This window comes from Solea senegalensis, linkage group LG4 (genome assembly GCF_019176455.1).
Source record: "Solea senegalensis isolate Sse05_10M linkage group LG4, IFAPA_SoseM_1, whole genome shotgun sequence".
Taxonomy (NCBI): Eukaryota; Metazoa; Chordata; class Actinopteri; order Pleuronectiformes; family Soleidae; genus Solea; species Solea senegalensis.
Window position 1 is genome coordinate 1,135,541 of NC_058024.1, and position 18,311 is coordinate 1,153,851.

Here is an 18,311-nt window from a genome sequence, read left to right on the forward strand (position 1 = left end):
ATGATTCACCATGGCAACAGGTAAACAAAGAGCTCAGCCTCCATTTTAATCCAGTTGAGCAGAAATATGAACACATGACATTTATGTGAAGAGAGGAGTTAATAAATGAACACTGTTACATTTCATACAGTGTAATTCACTCATTCATCCTTTCATTAATGATGATAAATGCAGTGCGACCAAATTTGATTTGATATTTATTCAGCTGGAACCTGACGATGAGAATATGGCTCAAACTGATAAAACATAGTTTATTATGGACCTATCATTATAAAAGTGTCCATACTATAGTGCTCAATACTATTTAATGACTATATTTCCACGTGTAAATATAAACACAGTCACTGAAATGCTGTCAAACATTAAGATTTTATCTACAGCGAGATTCAAAAAGTCACTTCTAAACTAAAGTGAAGTTAAAGTGTTTCCAGCTGCATCAGAAATATTCACATCAGCTATAATCTCCATCATGATGTGATCTATGACAGAAACATTGAATTTAATGAGACATGAGCTCCCCTGGGCGGGGCCACACCCTGGACAGATCACCTGTCCATCACAGGGACACAGAGACAAACAACCGTCCACTCTCACACAGACAGTTTCCCTGATCTCAGGTTTCTGTGGGAGGAGCCTGGAGAAAACCCACGGCCACACAGGGAGAACATGTGACCTCCATGCAGAAAGACTCTTGTTCTGACCGGGCCACAAACCCTGGTCTTCTTGCTGTGAAGGCAAGAGTGTTAACCTCTCACATCAGCAGACTTTGGGGCGGAGTTAACTGTAGAAGAGGCGGTTCAGTAGCAAAGGTCACAGAGCAGTGACCTCTGTTAGATCTCTGTTTGACCTCTCACTGATGTGGAATCACAGACAAAACAAGAGAAACAGAAGGTTTTATTACGATGTTTGAAGATTGATACAGAAGACGTTAAAAAAGAAACGCCGTCGTCATGGTGACGACAGTAAACACAATATTAAAGTGATAGGATACTTTTAATACAGACAAAGCTAACAATCAGACGTGGGCATGTCAGACTCAGACCCAGTGCAGACACCTGTGTTCCCGTGATGCTTTGCTCTCAACTCTTCTTCTGATGATGAGCGGTGCGACACCGCCCTCTACAGTTCAAAGTCTTTAATGTTCTGCTGGTTCACTTCTACTTGGTTCCGGTCCAAACGTGGTCCGAGTGAGGTGAAGGGGCACAGAGCTCCGAGTCGGAGTCGGACTCGCCCTCAGCGATGTAGGGGCGTACGGCGGCACAGAGCGTGGCCCCGCCCCCTGCTCTGTTGTAGAAGCTGCTGTTGAGGAAGTCCACATTCTCTCTGGACTGTGAGATGGAGAAGCCGCTGAACGAGCGCTCCAGCTCCTCGTGGTCCACAGACGGGATGGAGACGGACGTGTCGCTGTCCACTTTCACCTCCTCTTCCCCGCCCCCTGCCCCCCCTCCCTGCTCCGCTCTCTCCACCCCTCCCCGCTCTCCGGTGCTCTGACGGTTCGATCGGTTCCCACCGTGCCTCTCTCCAGCCGGAGGGGGTGGGAGTCGAACCAGAGACCCGTCTCCCACCGGACTCGGCGTGTTGCCATGGCTACCCTGAGGGGGGGGCGGAGCCTGTTGAGGGAGCTGGGAGCTAATGGGCTGCCAGGAGGTGGAGGGCGGGCATGTGGGGGCGCTGTAGTTCCTGTGTCCGGTGGAGCTGCTGGAGCGAACCATCTTCATCCCAAAGCGAGTCTTCTCCACATGGTCGCTAGGCAACACCCTACATAAACAACAACATAAAACACACAAAAGTACACAACAACGTGTTTACAACAACAATATGAGAAACAACAACACTGACTGTGGGTTTTTGGACATGGACTGGTTTTTGTCCAGCTGGTCCACAGGACTGTGGTAGGGCGGTGCTGGGTCCGGCTCCTTGGATCCAAAGTAAGCGTCAGTTTCAGCCTGAGGAATTCCCATTCTCTGGATGTAGATGTTGACCAGGAAGTCTAACTTCCGCTCCATGGACAGGACCTAGAGAGGACCAATCAGATTCAGAGATGAAGGCGTGTCTTCATCATGAAAGACATCATGACTCCGGTCAACTGTGTGCGTCACCTGCTTCTCCACCTTCCCCAGACGTCCCATCATGCTCGGGTCATCAGGAAGCTCCTCGCTGGACGCTTTTGGACGGTCTTTGTCTGTGACGGGCGTCCCTCTGCCAACAATCTGATCCACTCTGTGGAGACAGAAGACCACGCGTCCGTCATCCAGGAACAAAATATCAGGGGTCAAAGGTCAGGGCTCACTCACCTGGTCTGCAGGTTCTTGATGCGTGCTAACATGTCCAGGTGTCCGGCCGAGTACTGTTCGATCACGTCCATGACATCGTAAGGACGAAGACTCTCCTTGAACTTCCTCTTTGAAACCATGAAGCGCATGATGCTGCGACACAACAGAGACAGTCACTGAGCGCGTGGTCTGCCACGCCGTTTCCATAGAAACATCATAGAAATCATCCATTTACAAACTGACACTGATGCAGTTTGTCCAGGACTCGATCCAGAATCTGATTCTGGTTCTAGGAACATTTAAGTTAAGGTAATAATAAGAATAAGAATAAGAATAAGAATAACAATAATAATAACAATAATAATAACAATAAGAACAACAATAATAATAATAACAATGATAATAATAATAATAATAATGATAACAACAATAATAATAACCATAATAATAATAATAATGATACTAATAATAATAATAACCATGATGATAATAATAATAACAACAACAACAATAATAATAATAAGAGTAAGAATAACAACAACAATAAAAATAATAATGATAATAATAACACAGGGCCCTTAAGGGACATGTAAAACAAAGTTTTTGCGAGGCCAGTAAACATGGTCTCCTCATAAGTGAGAGAGGACTGAGACTCTGTCCTGACTGTTCATTAGTTCTGAGTTCATTAGAAGCAAATACAAATGACTGTGGACATCGTCATGGTTACCGGAGGACAGACATCCAGCCACTGGACTTTTGATTGACAGCTCTCTGCGCTGCCAGGTTAGGAGTTTCACATAGAGACAGAAACTTTTCACATCTTATTCAAAAATTTAAAAAAATAAAATACTTTACTCCAGAGTAAGAAGACGCAGTCACTGACAATAAATGAATAAATATATGATAGGTTTTATGTATAAATATTAAACAAGTTGTGTGGACAACATTAACGTTAGTGTTCTCTTCTCCCGTCGCATGAATGAAAGTTTTTGTGAGATTTTTTGTTTTTTCAGCCTCAATTTTTTTTCATGTCCCTTTAGGGGCTCCGTACAATAATATGTTGTTATTGTTATTAATAATAATAATAATAATAATAATGATAATAATAATAATAATGTCAACAATAATAACAATAATAACAATGATAAGAAGAAGAAGAAGGAGGAGAAGAAGAAGAAGTTCTTACCTCTCAACAAAACAAAACAACAACAGAAACAGTGAAAGACAAAAGGATGAAGCGAACTACACTAATGGGCCTTACCCCACAGCTGATGGTGACCTTTGACCCTGGGCAAGCACAAACCAATAAAAACAAAACAATAATGAATCATAAACAGCAAACAAAAGTGAGTGAAGCCAAAAATGAACGATGAGTCCAGAAAGTGAAAAAAACAACAAGATTTTCTCTGATGAAACAAAATTAAAGCTTTGATACCAGATGGCTCTGATGGTGACCTTTAACCCCGGCGTCAGGTCCTGAGGGACGAACTCACAGTGGCAGCTCTTGTTGTCGTCAGCCATGTCTTCTCCTGGAAGACTCGCATCTGGAAGAACAACAGCGCCACCAACCTGAAGCACTCAACACTGGACGTCTGGGGTCCAAACGCCTGGACCAGGTCCAAACGTCTGGACCAGATGAAAGTATGTGCCGTAGAGACCTGAACCATGTTCTGGGACTATAGACCATCCCTTTTCCTTCAGGTTCAGTTGACCCAGAACCAGACCTCCACAGAACCCACACCAATCACATCATGTATGTTAGGATCATGTGATCATGTCTATGTGTGTGTGTGTGTGTGTGTGTGTGCTGACCTGGTGAGCTCTTCTGTCTGAACTCTTCGTCCTGCATCTCTATCAGCACTACAGGAGGAGACAGAGACCACCATCATCATCATCATCATCATTCTATTCGCCTCACTTAGTATAAACGGTCTGATCCAGAATAAACAGTCTGATCCAGTATAACGGTCGATCCAGAATAAACAGTCTGATCCAGTATAAATGGTCTGATCCAGAATAAGCGGTCTGATCCAGAATAAACAGTCTGATCCCGATCCAGAATAAACAGTCTGATCCAGTATAAACGGTCTGATCCAGAATAAGCGGTCTGATCCAGTATAAATGGTCTGATCCAGAATAAACAGTCTGATCCAGTATAAAATAAACAATCTGATCCAGTATAAACAATCTGATCCGTATAAGCGGTCTGATCAGAATAAACAGTCTGATCCAGTATAAGCGGTCTGATCCAGAATAAATAGTCTGATCCAGTATAAACGGTCAGATCCAGAATAAACAGTCTGATCCAGTATAAACGGTCTGATCCAGAATAAACAGTCTGATCCAGTATAAATGGTCTGAACCAGAATAAACGGTCTGATCCAGAATAAACAGTCTGATCCAGTATAAATGGTCTGAACCAGAATAAACGGTCTGATCCAGAATAAACAATCTGATCCAGTATAAACCAGACCTCCTCCTCACTTCTCTATGATGTATTATTTTATCTCTCACAGAATCAGCTCAACGGTATTTTGTCTTGTAATCAATCAATTGATCTGGTCTTACATCACCAGGTCGGGTCTGGCATTGGTTCAGGTCTGGCTTTGGAAACTGAACCCCTCAGGACTGTGGAGATCTAAACCTGATTAAACTGTTACATGAAATGTTACCTGTGTTTGTTGATAAAAAAGGAATTACTAACATGAGACCTGAACCTGGACCACAAGACCTGAACATGAGTCCTGAACCACAAGCCCCCAATACTGAGCCCTGAGAGGACTGGAGGAGAAACTTAGCTTCTCTACAGTGATGACAAAAAAGAAACTATATTGAGCTACAGATGATTTTTATTTGCAGTTCAGCAAGTGACCACTGGGGCAAAGAGTTTGTGTTCTTGCTCACTGATGACTGACCTCCAGAGAATCAGGTTAGTTTAGGACTGAGCTCCTCTCATGAACTTCAGAGAGGAGCTCATTCCTAACCTGATTTACAGTTTTTGGTGGCAGGTTCTGGCTTATCTTACCCTCAGAGTTTTGTCGGGAGGCAGCTCCTCTGATTCTGAAGGCCTGCCGGGTTCGGCTTCGTTCTCCGAAGCTCCAACTTTTTGGGACCTTGCTGGGACTCTCCTCCTGACATGGCTCCACACTAGGGGAACGCCTCAGGGTCTGGACTCCCGCTGGACCTCCAGGACCAGGAGCAACACCGGGGCCAATGGATGGAACCACTGCAGAGACAAATCAGATTCAGAGCGATGTCTCTGTTGTTGTCTCTGTGGTTGTTTCTGTGGTTGTCTCTGTGGTTGTCTCTGGTTGGTTTGTTTCTGTGGTTGTCTCTGTGGTTTCTGTGGTTGTCTCTGTGGTTGTCTCTGTTGTCTCTGAGGTTCTGTGGTGTCTCTGTGGTTGTATCTGAGGTTGTATCTGAGGTTGTCTCTGTGGTCTCTGTGGTTGTCTCTGAGGTTGTCTCTGTGGTTGTCTCTGAGGTTGTCTCTGAGGTTGTCTCTGTGGTCTCTGTGGTTGTCTCTGAGGTTGTCTCTGTGGTTGTCTCTGTGGTTTCTGTGGTCTCTGTGGTTGTCCCTATGGTCTCTGTGCTTGTCTCTGTGGTTGTCTCTGTGGTCTCTGTGGTTGTCTCTGTGGTTGTCTCTGTGATTGTCTCTGTGATTGTCTCTGTGATTGTCTCTGTGGTCTCTGTGGTGGTCTCTGTGGTTGTCTCTGTGGTTGTCTCTGTGGTTGTCTCTGTGATTGTCTCTGTGGTTGTCTCTGTGGTTGTCTCTGTGGTTGTCTCTGTGATTGTCTCTGTGGTGGTCTCTGTGGTGGTCTCTGTGGTTGTCTCTGTGGTTGTCTCTGTGGTTGTCTCTGGTTGTCTCTGTGGTGGTCTCTGTGGTTGTCTCTGAGGGACCTTTGATGATGTCCTCACTCACCGTGCTGTGGAGAACCTTTTCCTTTGGTTCCTGAACTTCGGGGGGATGAAAAAACCCTCTCCTTCAGACTGACTTTCTGACTGAAGACAGACAGACAGGTCAGAGGTTTTATTATCAGAGGTCACTGAGGTCAGAGGTCAACATGTTGGACATTTGACTAACTCCAAACTAGAGTTCTGATGAGGACAGAAGTGGACACAAACCTGGGAGACTGTTCAGGCTGGACATCTTTCCTGACAGACAGACAGACAGACAGACAGACAGACATGAGAGAGGCCGTCACACAGGTGCATTTTTATCATTAAGTATTTTATGGAGTACTTGTAGTACACTTGTACCTGAAAGAGAGTCCTGACTTGTTCTTCAGGTTCCTCAGTAAATCCAGTTGATTGAGCGGCGGAATCAGCCTGGAGACAGAGACACTTAGTGTGAGGACATCTGAAGACAGAGACACTTAGTGTGAGGACATCTGGAGACAGAGACACTTAGTGTGAGGACATCTGAAGACAGAGACACTTAGTGTTGAGATCATTGAGCCTGGTTCTGGTTCTGTCAGAGAGTTCTTCTTCTGTTAAAAGTGCCCCCTAGTGTTTGTGTTTCTCTGCTCCATGATGTTGTCTGTGTACAGACGTGAGATCATGTTTGTGATGATTCAGCACAAATATACATTAATGGAATTGTTTCCTGTTTGCTTTGAGGAGCAAGAATGAAAGATTTCTCATAAATAATATTCAAGAATCTTCTTCTGTAACATCTGCTTTTCAGGTTTCACTTTGTCTGACAGGGATCTTTGTATTTCCCTGATTTCTAGAGCATAACATTTACATTAACAAATACATCCAGTTACACATGTACATGTTACATACAGATTATTATTATTGTTATGTTACATGTACATGTTACATACAGATCATTATTATTGTTACGTTACATACAGATTATTATTATTGCGATGTCACATGTACATGTTACATACAGATTATTATTATTGTTATGTCACATACAGATTATTATTATTATTGTGATGTCACCTGTACATGTTACATACAGATTATTATTGTAATGTTACATACAGGTTATTATTATTGTTCTTGTGATGTCACATGTACATGTTACATACAGATTATTATTATTGTTATGTTACATACAGATTATTATTATTGTGATGTCACCTGTACATGGGGACAGACACTGTCCTCTCGTAGTAGTCCCACGTTGACGACAGATCAGTTCGGCTCAGATTTGTGGCATAAACTCTCCACGCTGCCTGCACACAAACACAATGCCACTGTTTCCATGGAAACAACAAGAAATGTTCAGCTCCTTCAAAGTAAAAGCACATGTGTGAAAACATGACACAGTGACGCTGCGTTCACATCAGCACCGTATTAAATCTGATGTGAATCTGGATCAGATTCAGATTCAGGATCAGATTCAGGATCAGATTCTGACTGCATGGCTTTATGATGGTGGTCAGTGCAGCTTACCTGTGATGACATCACTGCTGTGCAGAGTGTGATGTCACAGTCTAGGCTCACCTGTATGAGTCCGGCTGCTGGATTCCGTCTCTTCTCAAAGTGTTTCTGTCTGTGCTGCTCCTGAACCTTCAGAGCAAAACCAGAACCAAGGATCCCCTGAGGACAGAAGAGAGCAAAGCAGTTGAGCTGAGCCGACCAGACCAGGTGAGTCTCACCTGTCTCAGGTGACCTCAGGTAACTGATTGAGAACCTCACCGCGGGCAAAGCGAAGAATGAAACTCCAATCAGAGTGAAAGTGGCAGCAAGAAGACGACCATTCCAGGTGATGGGAAACTTATCTCCATAACCAATGGTTGTCAAGGTGATCTGAAGGAGACAGCAGAAAAACAATACAGGAAGACAGGTGAGCTACCTGAGAAGAACCTGAGAAGAACCTGAGATGAACCTGAGAAGAACCTGAGATGATGTCAAGGTATTAGAGTCACACTAAACATACCTGAACACAACTGAACCCTAACCCTTAAATTAAAGTGAGGGGGAAAATGGGAGTTAAGACAATGTGTGTGTCTGTGTGTGTCAGTCTTACCAGTCCCCACCAGAGGGCGTCTGCGTACGTCTCAAACTGATCGTTATCTTCTTTTTCTGCCAAATAAACAAGGAAACTTGCCAGAATGAGACACAGGAAACCGATGTACCAGGCTGTGATCAGCTCCTGAGGGTGAGAGACAGAGACAATCATATAGATTTAATGTTAGATTGTGGTCCTTAATAGTCTTCTTCAAACCACACTGTAGACTTAATCTAGACTACCTGTAGACTACACTGTTAAGTCATTAAGAACAAAAATGTCCACTTCCAAAAAAAACTGCTATAAAATAAAAATAGTACAGATTAAAATTTCTGTTTTTTTCTGCATTCATCTTTGAGGTGGGAGCGTGTTTTTGTTCATCTGAACCAGAGCAAGCGGGAGGTCCTCCTTCACAGGGATTGGTTGAAATGACCTCCAATAACCTCCAACTGTGGCTTGAGGGAACTCCGTTTCCAGTGCTGTCTTCAGGGCATTTTCAAAGTCGCAGACAACAACTTGAGGGCGCCAATTGTTGTGGGTTACTTGTCGGATGGCCACTTGGAGTACTTGCCTGTAGTGTCCAATGGTTCTCTGTTCCATAAGAATGAATGATGAACAAGAGGCAGTACAAATCCATGATGGTTTCCCAATATGGTAAAACACTGTCTGTATGGTAGAGGGCAACTCCTAAAGGTGGCATCCATGGAAGTTGTTCTGCACTGTTGCAGCAGGGTCAGATTCTCATTTGTTGCAACACCAGTATGCCCCAATCATTGTCAGCATGTAGCAAAAAAAGCCTGTGACCTCCACTTCATCCACAGTGGCTGGGATCTCTGGCATTGGCTCAGACCTGGCTCTCTGCATTGCTGGTATTGGTGGTCTATCGCCTCCTCCTTGGACTGGCCGGCGATGTCGCACAAATTCTGCATTGTAAACTAATTTTTCAAAAGTTTTCTGTGAAAAAAAAATCCTTAGAAATGTGGGAACATAGGGCTGACCCCCTCTAAACAACTTCAGCCCTGCTCAGAAAAACTCACCATTCAGTCATTTCAGGATTTTAACCCTCAGCAAAAGCCAGTAGCACAGTTAGCACAGTTAGCACAGTGGAGGTAAATGGAGCGCACGGAAATTATTGTATTCTTCCATTCAACTACAATAACAGACAAGAGCATGCTAACACAAGGCTAACTAGCACCAGAAGACTGCTGAGCACCACAAGGGCTGTGTAACCGATATCAGTCCTCCTTGGAATAACCTTGGGACAAAGTCCAAGAATAAATCTCTTCCCTGTGATATGAGAGGACATGTAACAGACAGGACCCGGGCTGATCCACATCATCACACTCCTCAACGCCTGCAGAGAAAGGCACGTCACCAGATAACAGCAAAACTTAAGCTCCCAAACAACCGAGTGTGCAGCTACAAAACAGATTTGCGCCACGACTGAAAGACCCTGGATTTCCATCTGATGACCTGGAGAACCTCTCAAACTCTCATCAGGCCTCACACTGACATTGTTGCAGCAAATCCAACTGCACCCTGAAACCCTAACATCACACAACGTATCATTAAACTTTGTAGAAAATGTGGTTTTAATGGAAGTTGGGACATTTTTGCCCATCATGACTTTAGAGGGTAGTAAATAATGATAATAACAATAACAATAATAATAATGATAATGATAATGATAATGATAATGATAATGATAATAATAATAATCATAATAATAATCATAATGATAATAATAATAATGGTTATTGTGAAGTGCTTGTGGTCAACTTATAGAAGCTGATTGACAGTTTTAAGGGGAGATATCTGGTGGATGTTGATTTAGGCCTGTCTGTCTGCATCAAACAGCAGCCTAGCTAGCTACCTGGCCTCATCTAATCTGATGCCATCAAGCAGCAGCAGCTTCCACCTGGTTCTAGCAGTGGAAGCTACCTGGACTCAGCTGCTCAGACACCATCAAGCTTCAGCAGCAAGAGCTACCTGGTCCCAGGAGCAGCTCAACCACCAGGCCTTAGCAGCAGCCCATCTATCTATCCATCCATCCACCAGACCAGACTAGACCCAGGCCTCCTTCAGTGACAACATGCCACCTAAGCAGAAGCAAGAAGTGAAGTCTGAGGAGGAGTGTATTATGCTTGCACAGGTGAATGATCTAATGCATCAACAGCAAGAGAATTTTCAAGCCTTTGTCAAAAAAATCTTGGACTCAACAAACACACGATTGGATGATAATTCAAAGGAAGTTCAATAAATTAAAGCCAGCATTAATTTCACACAGAAAGAGGTCGATGACATCAAACTGGGTGATCATTGTAAAGAAATGCAATCTGAAATTTTCAAGATATGTGAGAGTCTGTTGGCCGTCACTGACAAGATGGATTATCTAGAAGGTCAGTCCAGAAGATGCAACGATGTTTTCACTGAGCGTGAGCCTCTGTGAACAGCAGGGGGCACTCTGAGTACCTCACCACAACCACAAGCCGTCTCACCTTGCTGTGGGCGTAAACCACTGATCCCAGCAGCTTCCAGGTTCCTCCTCTGCGGTCCATACGGATCATCCTCAGGATCTGAAGGAACCGAAGAGAACGAATCGCTGACGTGGCAAAGACGTTTCCCTGAGTCCCCGCCGCCAACACAGAGATGGACGCAATCAGCACCATGATGTCTGAGAGATAGACAGGTCAGAGAGACAGACGGTCAGACAGACAGACAGATGGGTCAGACAGACAGGTCAGAGAGACAGACGGGTACGAGAGACAGACAGGTCAGAGAGACAGACAGAGAGACAGACTCACCAATGACACAGAACGGTTTCCTGGCAAACTTGAGTCGTCCTCTCCAGCCTCTGTATCGACAGCAGCAGCCTGCAGCCCAGATCCTCACCATGTACTCCACCCCAAACACCACAATGGTGACCACTTCCTGTTACAAGGTCAGAGGTGAGAGGTCACAGGTTAGCAGTCAAACGTCACTCATCAGAAGTATGAGGCCAAAGGTCATACCAGGATGTAAAGGGCATCCTCTGAACTCTTCTCATATTCTTTGATGGTGGAGAAAACGGAAAGAACGAGGCAGGAGAACACGAGCAGGAACCTGGACACAATACACGAGACAGGTGAGAGGACAGGTAAGCAGACAGGTGAGAGGACAGGTAAGAGGACAGGTGAGAGGACAGGTGTTTACACATAGGCATGGTAGATGAAGGCCCATCCTCTTGGTCTCTCTAGGACGTTGTAGAGAAAATTTTGCAGTCGCCTGTAGAGGGCGTTTCTTTTAGGAGGTCGTTTTCCTCCAGAGACACTGCTGCGCTGCCGCCGAGGCCCCTCCTCCACAGCTGAGGACCAATCAATCAATACATCATAAATAAATCAATAAACGTCTTTATATACAGGTGTCTTTATATACAGTCGTCGTTGTATTTATATACAGTCGTCATTGTCTTTATATACTGTCGTCATTATATACAGTCATCGTCTTTATAAACAGTTGTCTTTATATACAGTCATCGTCTTTATATAGTCATTGTCTGTATACACAGTCGTCGTCTTTATATACAGTCATCTTTATATACAGTCATTGTCTCTATATACAGTTGTCGTCTTTATATACAGTCATCATTATATATAGTCATTGTCTCTATATACAGTTGTCGTCTTTATATACAGCCATTGTCTCTATATAGAGTCGTCGTCTTTATATACAGTCATTGTCTCTATATACAGTCGTCGTCTTTACATACAGTCATCTTTATATAATCATTGTCTCTATATACAGTCGTCGTCTTTATATACAGTCATCTTTATATAGTCATCGTCTTTAAATACAGTCATTGTCTCTATACACAGTATCTTTATATACAGTCATTGTCTCTATATACAGTCTTTATATACAGTCATCTTTATATACAGTCGTTTTACAGTCATTGTCTCTATATACAGTCGCGTCTTTACATACAGTCATCTTTATATAATCATTGTCCCTATATACAGTCATTGTCTCTATATACAGTCGTCATTGTCTCTATATACAGTCGTCTTTATATACAGTCATCTTTATATAGTCATCTTTATATAGTCATCGTCTTTATATACAGTCATTGTCTCTATACACAGTCGTGGTCTTTATATACAGTCATTGTCTCTATATACAGTAGTCGTCTTTATAAACAGTAGTTGTCTTTATAAACAGTCATCTTTATATACAGTCATTGTCTCTATATAGAGTTGTCGTCTTTATATGGTCATTGTCTCTATATACAGTCTTTTATATACAGTCATCTTTATATACAGTCATTCTCTATATACAGTCTTTATATACAGTCATCTTTATGTACAGTAGTCTTTATATACAGTCATCTTTATATACAGTCATTCTCTCTATATACAGTCGTCTTTATATACAGTCATTCTCTATATACAGTCGTCTTTATAGTCATTCTCTCTATATACAGTTGTCTTTATATACAGTCATCTTTATGTACAGTCGTCTTTATATACAGTCATCTTTATATACAGTCATTCTCTCTATATACAGTCGTCTTTATATACAGTCATTCTCTCTATATACAGTCGTCTTTATATACAGTCATCTTTATGTACAGTAGTCTTTATATACAGTCGTGGTCTCTATACAGTCGTCTTTATATACAGTCGTTGTCTCTATACAGTCGTCTTTATATAGTCATCTTTATATACAGTAGTCTTTATATAGTCATCGTCTTTATATACAGTCATTGTCTCTACATACATTCGTCTTTATATACAGTCATCTTCAAGTACAGTCGTCTTTATATAAAGTCATTGTCTCTATATACAGTCGTCGTCTTTATATACAGTCATCTCTATATACAGTCATAGTCTTTATATAAACAAAAGAAACCTATAATCAATACATAGAGTGTGAGGTTAAACAGTTACATATATAGATTATATTGGATATAATGACGTCACGCGCACACACTGCGGTGTTTACCTGATATGAGCAGAGCTCCGTCTCTGCTGGACTCGGTTCCTCCGCCGTCCAAACCAACGAAGCCGACCTTCTTCTGATCGGCCTGAGCTCCGGGGAAAACCCCGCCGTTCCGTGATTTCTGAACCATGACCGAGAACCGAGCTGCGAGTCACCGATCACACCGAACACCGAGGAACGAGGCGGGGAAGGCCGTACACCAGCATCCCTGATTACTGCTGCTGCTGCTGGTGCAGGAGGAGGAGGAGGAGCAACAGGAGGAGGAGGAGCAGGGTGACAGGATTGTGATCAGCAGCTTCTTCTGCCCCCGTACACAACTAAAACAAAATTACGTCACCATAAATAATCATATGGACGCAGACAGCCTTTGTCCGTCATGCAACAGCGCCCCCTGCAGCACAAATATCAAACACATGATGGTTCATGTGTTTGTGATCAATAACACAATCAATGATTCCTCGAGGAGACAGGAAAGGAAGCAGCAAGGCTTCTTCTTTTTCAGATTCATCCACAACGACAATCGAGATTCAAATAGAAACTTTATTGACACATTAAGACACCGGTGTGTTAAAAACAAAAAGGTCGGAGGTCAGAAGGGCAGTCTCTTGATGAAGTTGGAGAACATGGTGAAGGCAGCAGCTGGTTTATCTGATGGAACCATGTGACCAGAGCCCTGCAGGAGAGAGGTCAGAGGTCAGCAGCAGGAAACAACACTGAGGTCACCTGATGATGATGGTGATGTTTACCTTGACAGTGAGGAAGGTCATGTTTCCAAACTCTTTCACAAAGCCTCCCACCTGACGACCGTCGTCAGCGTCATAGAACCACGGACGCCGCTGAACCGTCACCTTACAGAAACACAACGTTACCATGTCGCAACACCGTGGCTAATGTCTCATACGTTACTTTGTTTATTGATCAGTGAACAGGAAGTTACCTGCTGGTGCAGAGCCTCCACAAACCACTCGTCCCCCATGAAGTTACACGCCATGTCCACGTCACCGTTGTAGACCAGAACCCGGTACTTCTGCATACAGCAGCACAGTTTTTATTATTAGGCACGCCCCCTCCGTCTGACCAATCAGGAGGTTTGAGAGAACTTTAATCTCATCACCAGGTCATGTGATTTAAAGGCGGGGTCACTGACGTCAGGTCACGTGATTTAAAGGCGGGGTCACTGACGACGTCAGAAGTCACGTGATTTAAAGGCGGGGCCACTGGCGATGTCAGAAGTCACGTGATTTAAAGGCTGGGTGACTGACGACGTCAGAGGTCATGATATTTAAAGGCTGGGTCACTGACATCAGGTCATATGATATAAAGGCGGGGCCACTGACAGGTCATATGATTTAAAGGCGGCCACTGACGCCAGGTCATATGATTTAAAGGCAGGGTCACTGACGACGTCAGAGGTCACGTGATTTAAAGGCGGGGCCACTGACGTCAGGTCATATGATTTAAAGGCGGGGTCACTGACCAGAGCAGCAAGCAGCTTCTCGTACTGTTTCCTCACGTCCATGTAGAGTCGGCCGTAGTTGAGGTTCACCTCAGAACTGAGAAGACAAGCAGAGTGCGTGTCAACGGTGTCCAGGTGACACAGGTCACAAGTGAGCTCAGGTGTTTACCTGCAGATGGTCCAGGGGAGGGCAGCGGGGCTGATGTGCAGAGCGTCTCTGACGTACGGGTTGTTGAGGTAGAGGGTGGAGGGGGTGGAGTTAGTGCAGGGCGGCTGCAGACGCACCGACAGGTGAACTGACGCCAGGCCTCGTAACTTCTGCACAGTGACAAGTGAACAGGTGAGGGCGCTGTTGTAGAACCTGACACCTGACTGTCGTCAACACTCACCTGATTCCACAACTGAGTCCAGCGATGGTTTATGAACGAGTTCCCCAGATCCCTGATCACCAACTGGCCTCCTTCAACACTGATCAACCAATCAATCAATCAATAACAGGAAGTCAACACCTGTGAGGTCACAAACCTGCTGCACAGCTTACCTGAGTCTCTCACCGACTCCACCTGGACATGGAGCATACAGGTTGTACATGTTCAGACCAGAACTGTAGACGATGACCTGGACCTCAGACACCTGTGGACAAGGAGATGCCCAAGACCGACAAGTGGTTTTAATAAAACGCTTCAAAAGATTGTTCAGACCACATGAACAGAGTCCAGACTCACACTGGTAGAGCAGTTCTGGTCCTGATTGTTGTAAAAGTCACACGACCCATCGCGGCAGCAGAACGTCTGCAGCCGGGTCCACAGACCACTTCCCAGCAGGCCGTGGTAGTAGGCGAAGAACACCAGAGAGTTGTCATTCAACTCATAACTTGACATTCCGTTTCCCACGGCAACACCCTAACAACGGTGACACCACAGGGTTTATATTGTGACAACAAGCCAAATCCAGTACAACAGCACCTGCCTGCACCTGCGTGTATACCTGCGCGCACCTGTATGCACCCGCATGTACCTGTGTGCACCTGCATGTATACCTGCGCGCACCTGTATGCACCCGCATGTACCTGTGTGCACCTGCATGTACCTGTAGGTTGAGACTGGCGTCCTCCATCACCCTCTCGGCCAGTGTGGGGACGTAGATTCCTCCATAACTCTCTCCGGTGAGAAACAACTGGTTTTTAGAGAATTCCGGGAACAGACGGAAAAACTCTTTGAGTGCGAGGTAGTTGTTCATCGACACCTGTGAACACAAACACACCAGATCACCTGCCAGCCAATCAGAAGCCGTGTTTCAGACGCGTCACTCACCTCCGTGTCATTCGTGACATAGTCGCGGTCGTCAGAGTACGAAAAACCAACTCCTGCTGGAGACTCCAGGTACAAAATGTTGGCGATCTGCATGGAAAACAGAACCAATCAGCTGTCAGGATTTAGTGACCATGTGATCAGGATGAGCCACCGCTGACCTTGTTCCAGGAGTTTGGATTGTACTCAAGAGTCACTCCATCGTCCTGGATCTGAAATGAAGGGTCAAAGGTCAATTCGTGTTACAGAGACGTCTCCAACACATGAGTCAGCAGGTTTATACCAAAAAGGGTCCGTGTTCGGTCAGCAGTCCGTCCAGAGAGCTGCAGCCGGGACCACCGTTCAACCACAGCACCACCGCGTCCGACGAAGGGTTCATCTGAGACTCCACGAACCTGCGGGAGGGGGGGGGGACAGGGATAGAGAGACACAGGGGGCAGAGATACAGAGAGAGAGATTTATTGTAGTAGGCTCTAAACGTGGTCCGGCCGCATGGTCTGACCTCGTGGTCCCGTCTCACCAGTAGTGCAGGTGTTTGCCTTGGGCCACGTTCAGGTAACCAGAGAAGTGTCTGAAACTCGGCTGTTTCCTCAGACCCGGCAGGAACGTGACCTCATCCTCCGAGCGTGCGGCACCAGCGCCCGACAGAGACGACAGGAAGTGACTCAACAACAACAATGAAGTCCACATCTGAAACACAACAGGAAGTGACATCACCAGGAGAAAGACTTCAAACCATTTCATCCTCTCTCTCCCTGTAGGGGGCGCCACAGCAGATCATCTGCCTCAGTCTTTGGTTTATAATCAGAATGAGCTTTTTGTCACAAATACACGTACTGTAGATTACAACCCCCAACCCGTCCGTACAATAAGACAATACAGAGACACCTGACTGGTGATAATATAAGAGGGGGGAGAAAAGGGAAGAGACAGAGGGAGGGAGGGAGGAGGGGAAAAAAAGAGCAGCTCCCATGCTATGCTCCTGTGGGTGAGTACAGCTTTGCTAACTTTTACTCCACTGCATTTCCTCTAACTTTGTTCCTCATTACTACCAAGAAGAAGAGTTGCTATTATGGTCTGGATTTATAGAGCTTTTCTAGTGTTGAGCTGCTTTACACTACAGTGTTCACACATTCACGAGCAGAACCAGGTTTGTGTTTGTCATTTATTCATCAGAATTTCAGAAGGAAACTTCACTAGAAGAACACAAAGTAGGTCTGGAGCAGTATGGAGGACCACCATCATCATCATCATCACCATCACCATCATGGCTCGGGCCAATGAGGCGGCTGTTCTTCAGCAGCCCCGCCCCCTGCTGGCTCTCCTGTTGACTGTCTCCAGCCACCACCAGTTGTGACCCACACACACACACTAACACCTGCCCTCCTTTCACTTTGAGCTTGTTTATTTTACATTATCAATACTTACCTTTACATTTATATTTCTCTTATGTTTTCCAAACAAAATAAACTTAGTCTGATTTTAAATTGACGATCAGATCAAACCAATTTACGACTTAACTGCCGACACGGAAGCTGCTAATGTGGACGCTGACGGTGTTAGCTCGGGCTAAAGCTAACACACGGAACAACGACGAGAAACAAGAAAACAACAGAAAATCATTCACTCACCGTTAGCTTATCTGCTAGCGTGCTCGCCTGTGGCAGCAGGTGAATGAGTTTATGAGTGAGTGCAGCTGCTGATGATAAATAATCACAGCATTCACGTGAACGGTCACATGAGCACAGGTCACGTGACGTGTCTTCTTTTTCTTTGAGGTTTTCATGGCGGTGGGCAGTGATTTAATGCATTAGCGCCACTATCTGGTATGGAGGGTGAATCTAAACTGAACTCAACTAATAAATTAATAATATACATATATATGCATACATGTACATACACGGTGAAATACTTATAACCTATATAAGTAATGTATGCACATTATATAAGTTATATAATGTATATACGTACATTATATAAGTCATAAGTAACTATTCAAGTGAGGAAGGAGTTATTTATGACCAGGAAATGTCATTTGATTCTAACATAAAACTCATTTCCAGAACAGCCTTCTTCCACCTGCAGAACATTAGAAACATTGTGTCCTTACAGGACGCTGAAAAACTAGTTCATGCTTTTGTTACATCGAGATTAGATTACATCGAGATTAGATTACTGTAACTCCTTATTCTCAGGATGTTCCAACATTAGAAACGTTAGAACCTCCAGTTCATTCAAAATGCTGCAGCACGAGTTCTGACAGGAACTAGAAACAGACCACATGACTCCAGTGTTAGCTTCTCTACACTGGCTCCACCCCGTTTATTTAA

The 18,311-nt window shown here is 44.4% G+C and overlaps 2 protein-coding genes across 6 annotated transcripts; both read right to left on the reverse strand.

Annotated features, from left to right (window-relative positions):
* Positions 1-876: 876 nt before the first annotated feature.
* LOC122768005 (potassium voltage-gated channel subfamily KQT member 2-like) lies at positions 877-13,489 on the reverse strand. Of its 5 annotated transcripts, XM_044023607.1 has the most exons (19): positions 13,219-13,475; positions 11,431-11,581; positions 11,250-11,340; positions 11,043-11,169; positions 10,737-10,912; positions 8,257-8,382; positions 7,926-8,036; positions 7,731-7,826; positions 7,365-7,459; positions 6,531-6,599; positions 6,396-6,425; positions 6,193-6,272; positions 5,299-5,499; positions 4,086-4,133; positions 3,709-3,817; positions 2,295-2,426; positions 2,100-2,220; positions 1,840-2,015; positions 877-1,758 (listed from the first exon to the last, which is right to left on the reverse strand). In XM_044023607.1, exons 1-19 carry the CDS (start codon positions 13,343-13,345, stop codon positions 1,158-1,160), a joined length of 2,667 nt encoding a protein of 888 aa, XP_043879542.1. In that variant the 5' UTR covers positions 13,346-13,475; the 3' UTR covers positions 877-1,157. The 5 variants fall into 5 exon arrangements, with proteins under 5 accessions (XP_043879542.1, XP_043879543.1, XP_043879545.1 ...); XM_044023608.1 differs by lacking the exon at positions 4,086-4,133; XM_044023609.1 differs by lacking the exons at positions 877-1,758; positions 1,840-2,015; positions 2,100-2,220 and adding an exon at positions 3,535-3,560 and having other exon boundaries at positions 2,301-2,426; positions 13,219-13,485.
* A 252-nt stretch (positions 13,490-13,741) lies between these two features.
* On the reverse strand, positions 13,742-17,742 carry ctsa (cathepsin A). The gene is made up of 14 exons (XM_044023950.1): positions 17,613-17,742; positions 16,502-16,671; positions 16,265-16,376; positions 16,143-16,193; positions 15,985-16,071; positions 15,761-15,916; positions 15,397-15,573; positions 15,213-15,304; positions 15,061-15,139; positions 14,841-14,989; positions 14,693-14,768; positions 14,153-14,242; positions 13,962-14,063; positions 13,742-13,888 (listed from the first exon to the last, which is right to left on the reverse strand). The coding sequence occupies exons 2-14, from the start codon at positions 16,669-16,671 to the stop codon at positions 13,805-13,807; spliced, it is 1,425 nt and encodes a 474-aa protein (XP_043879885.1). The 5' UTR covers positions 17,613-17,742; the 3' UTR covers positions 13,742-13,804.
* Between the last annotated feature and the right edge of the window lie 569 nt (positions 17,743-18,311).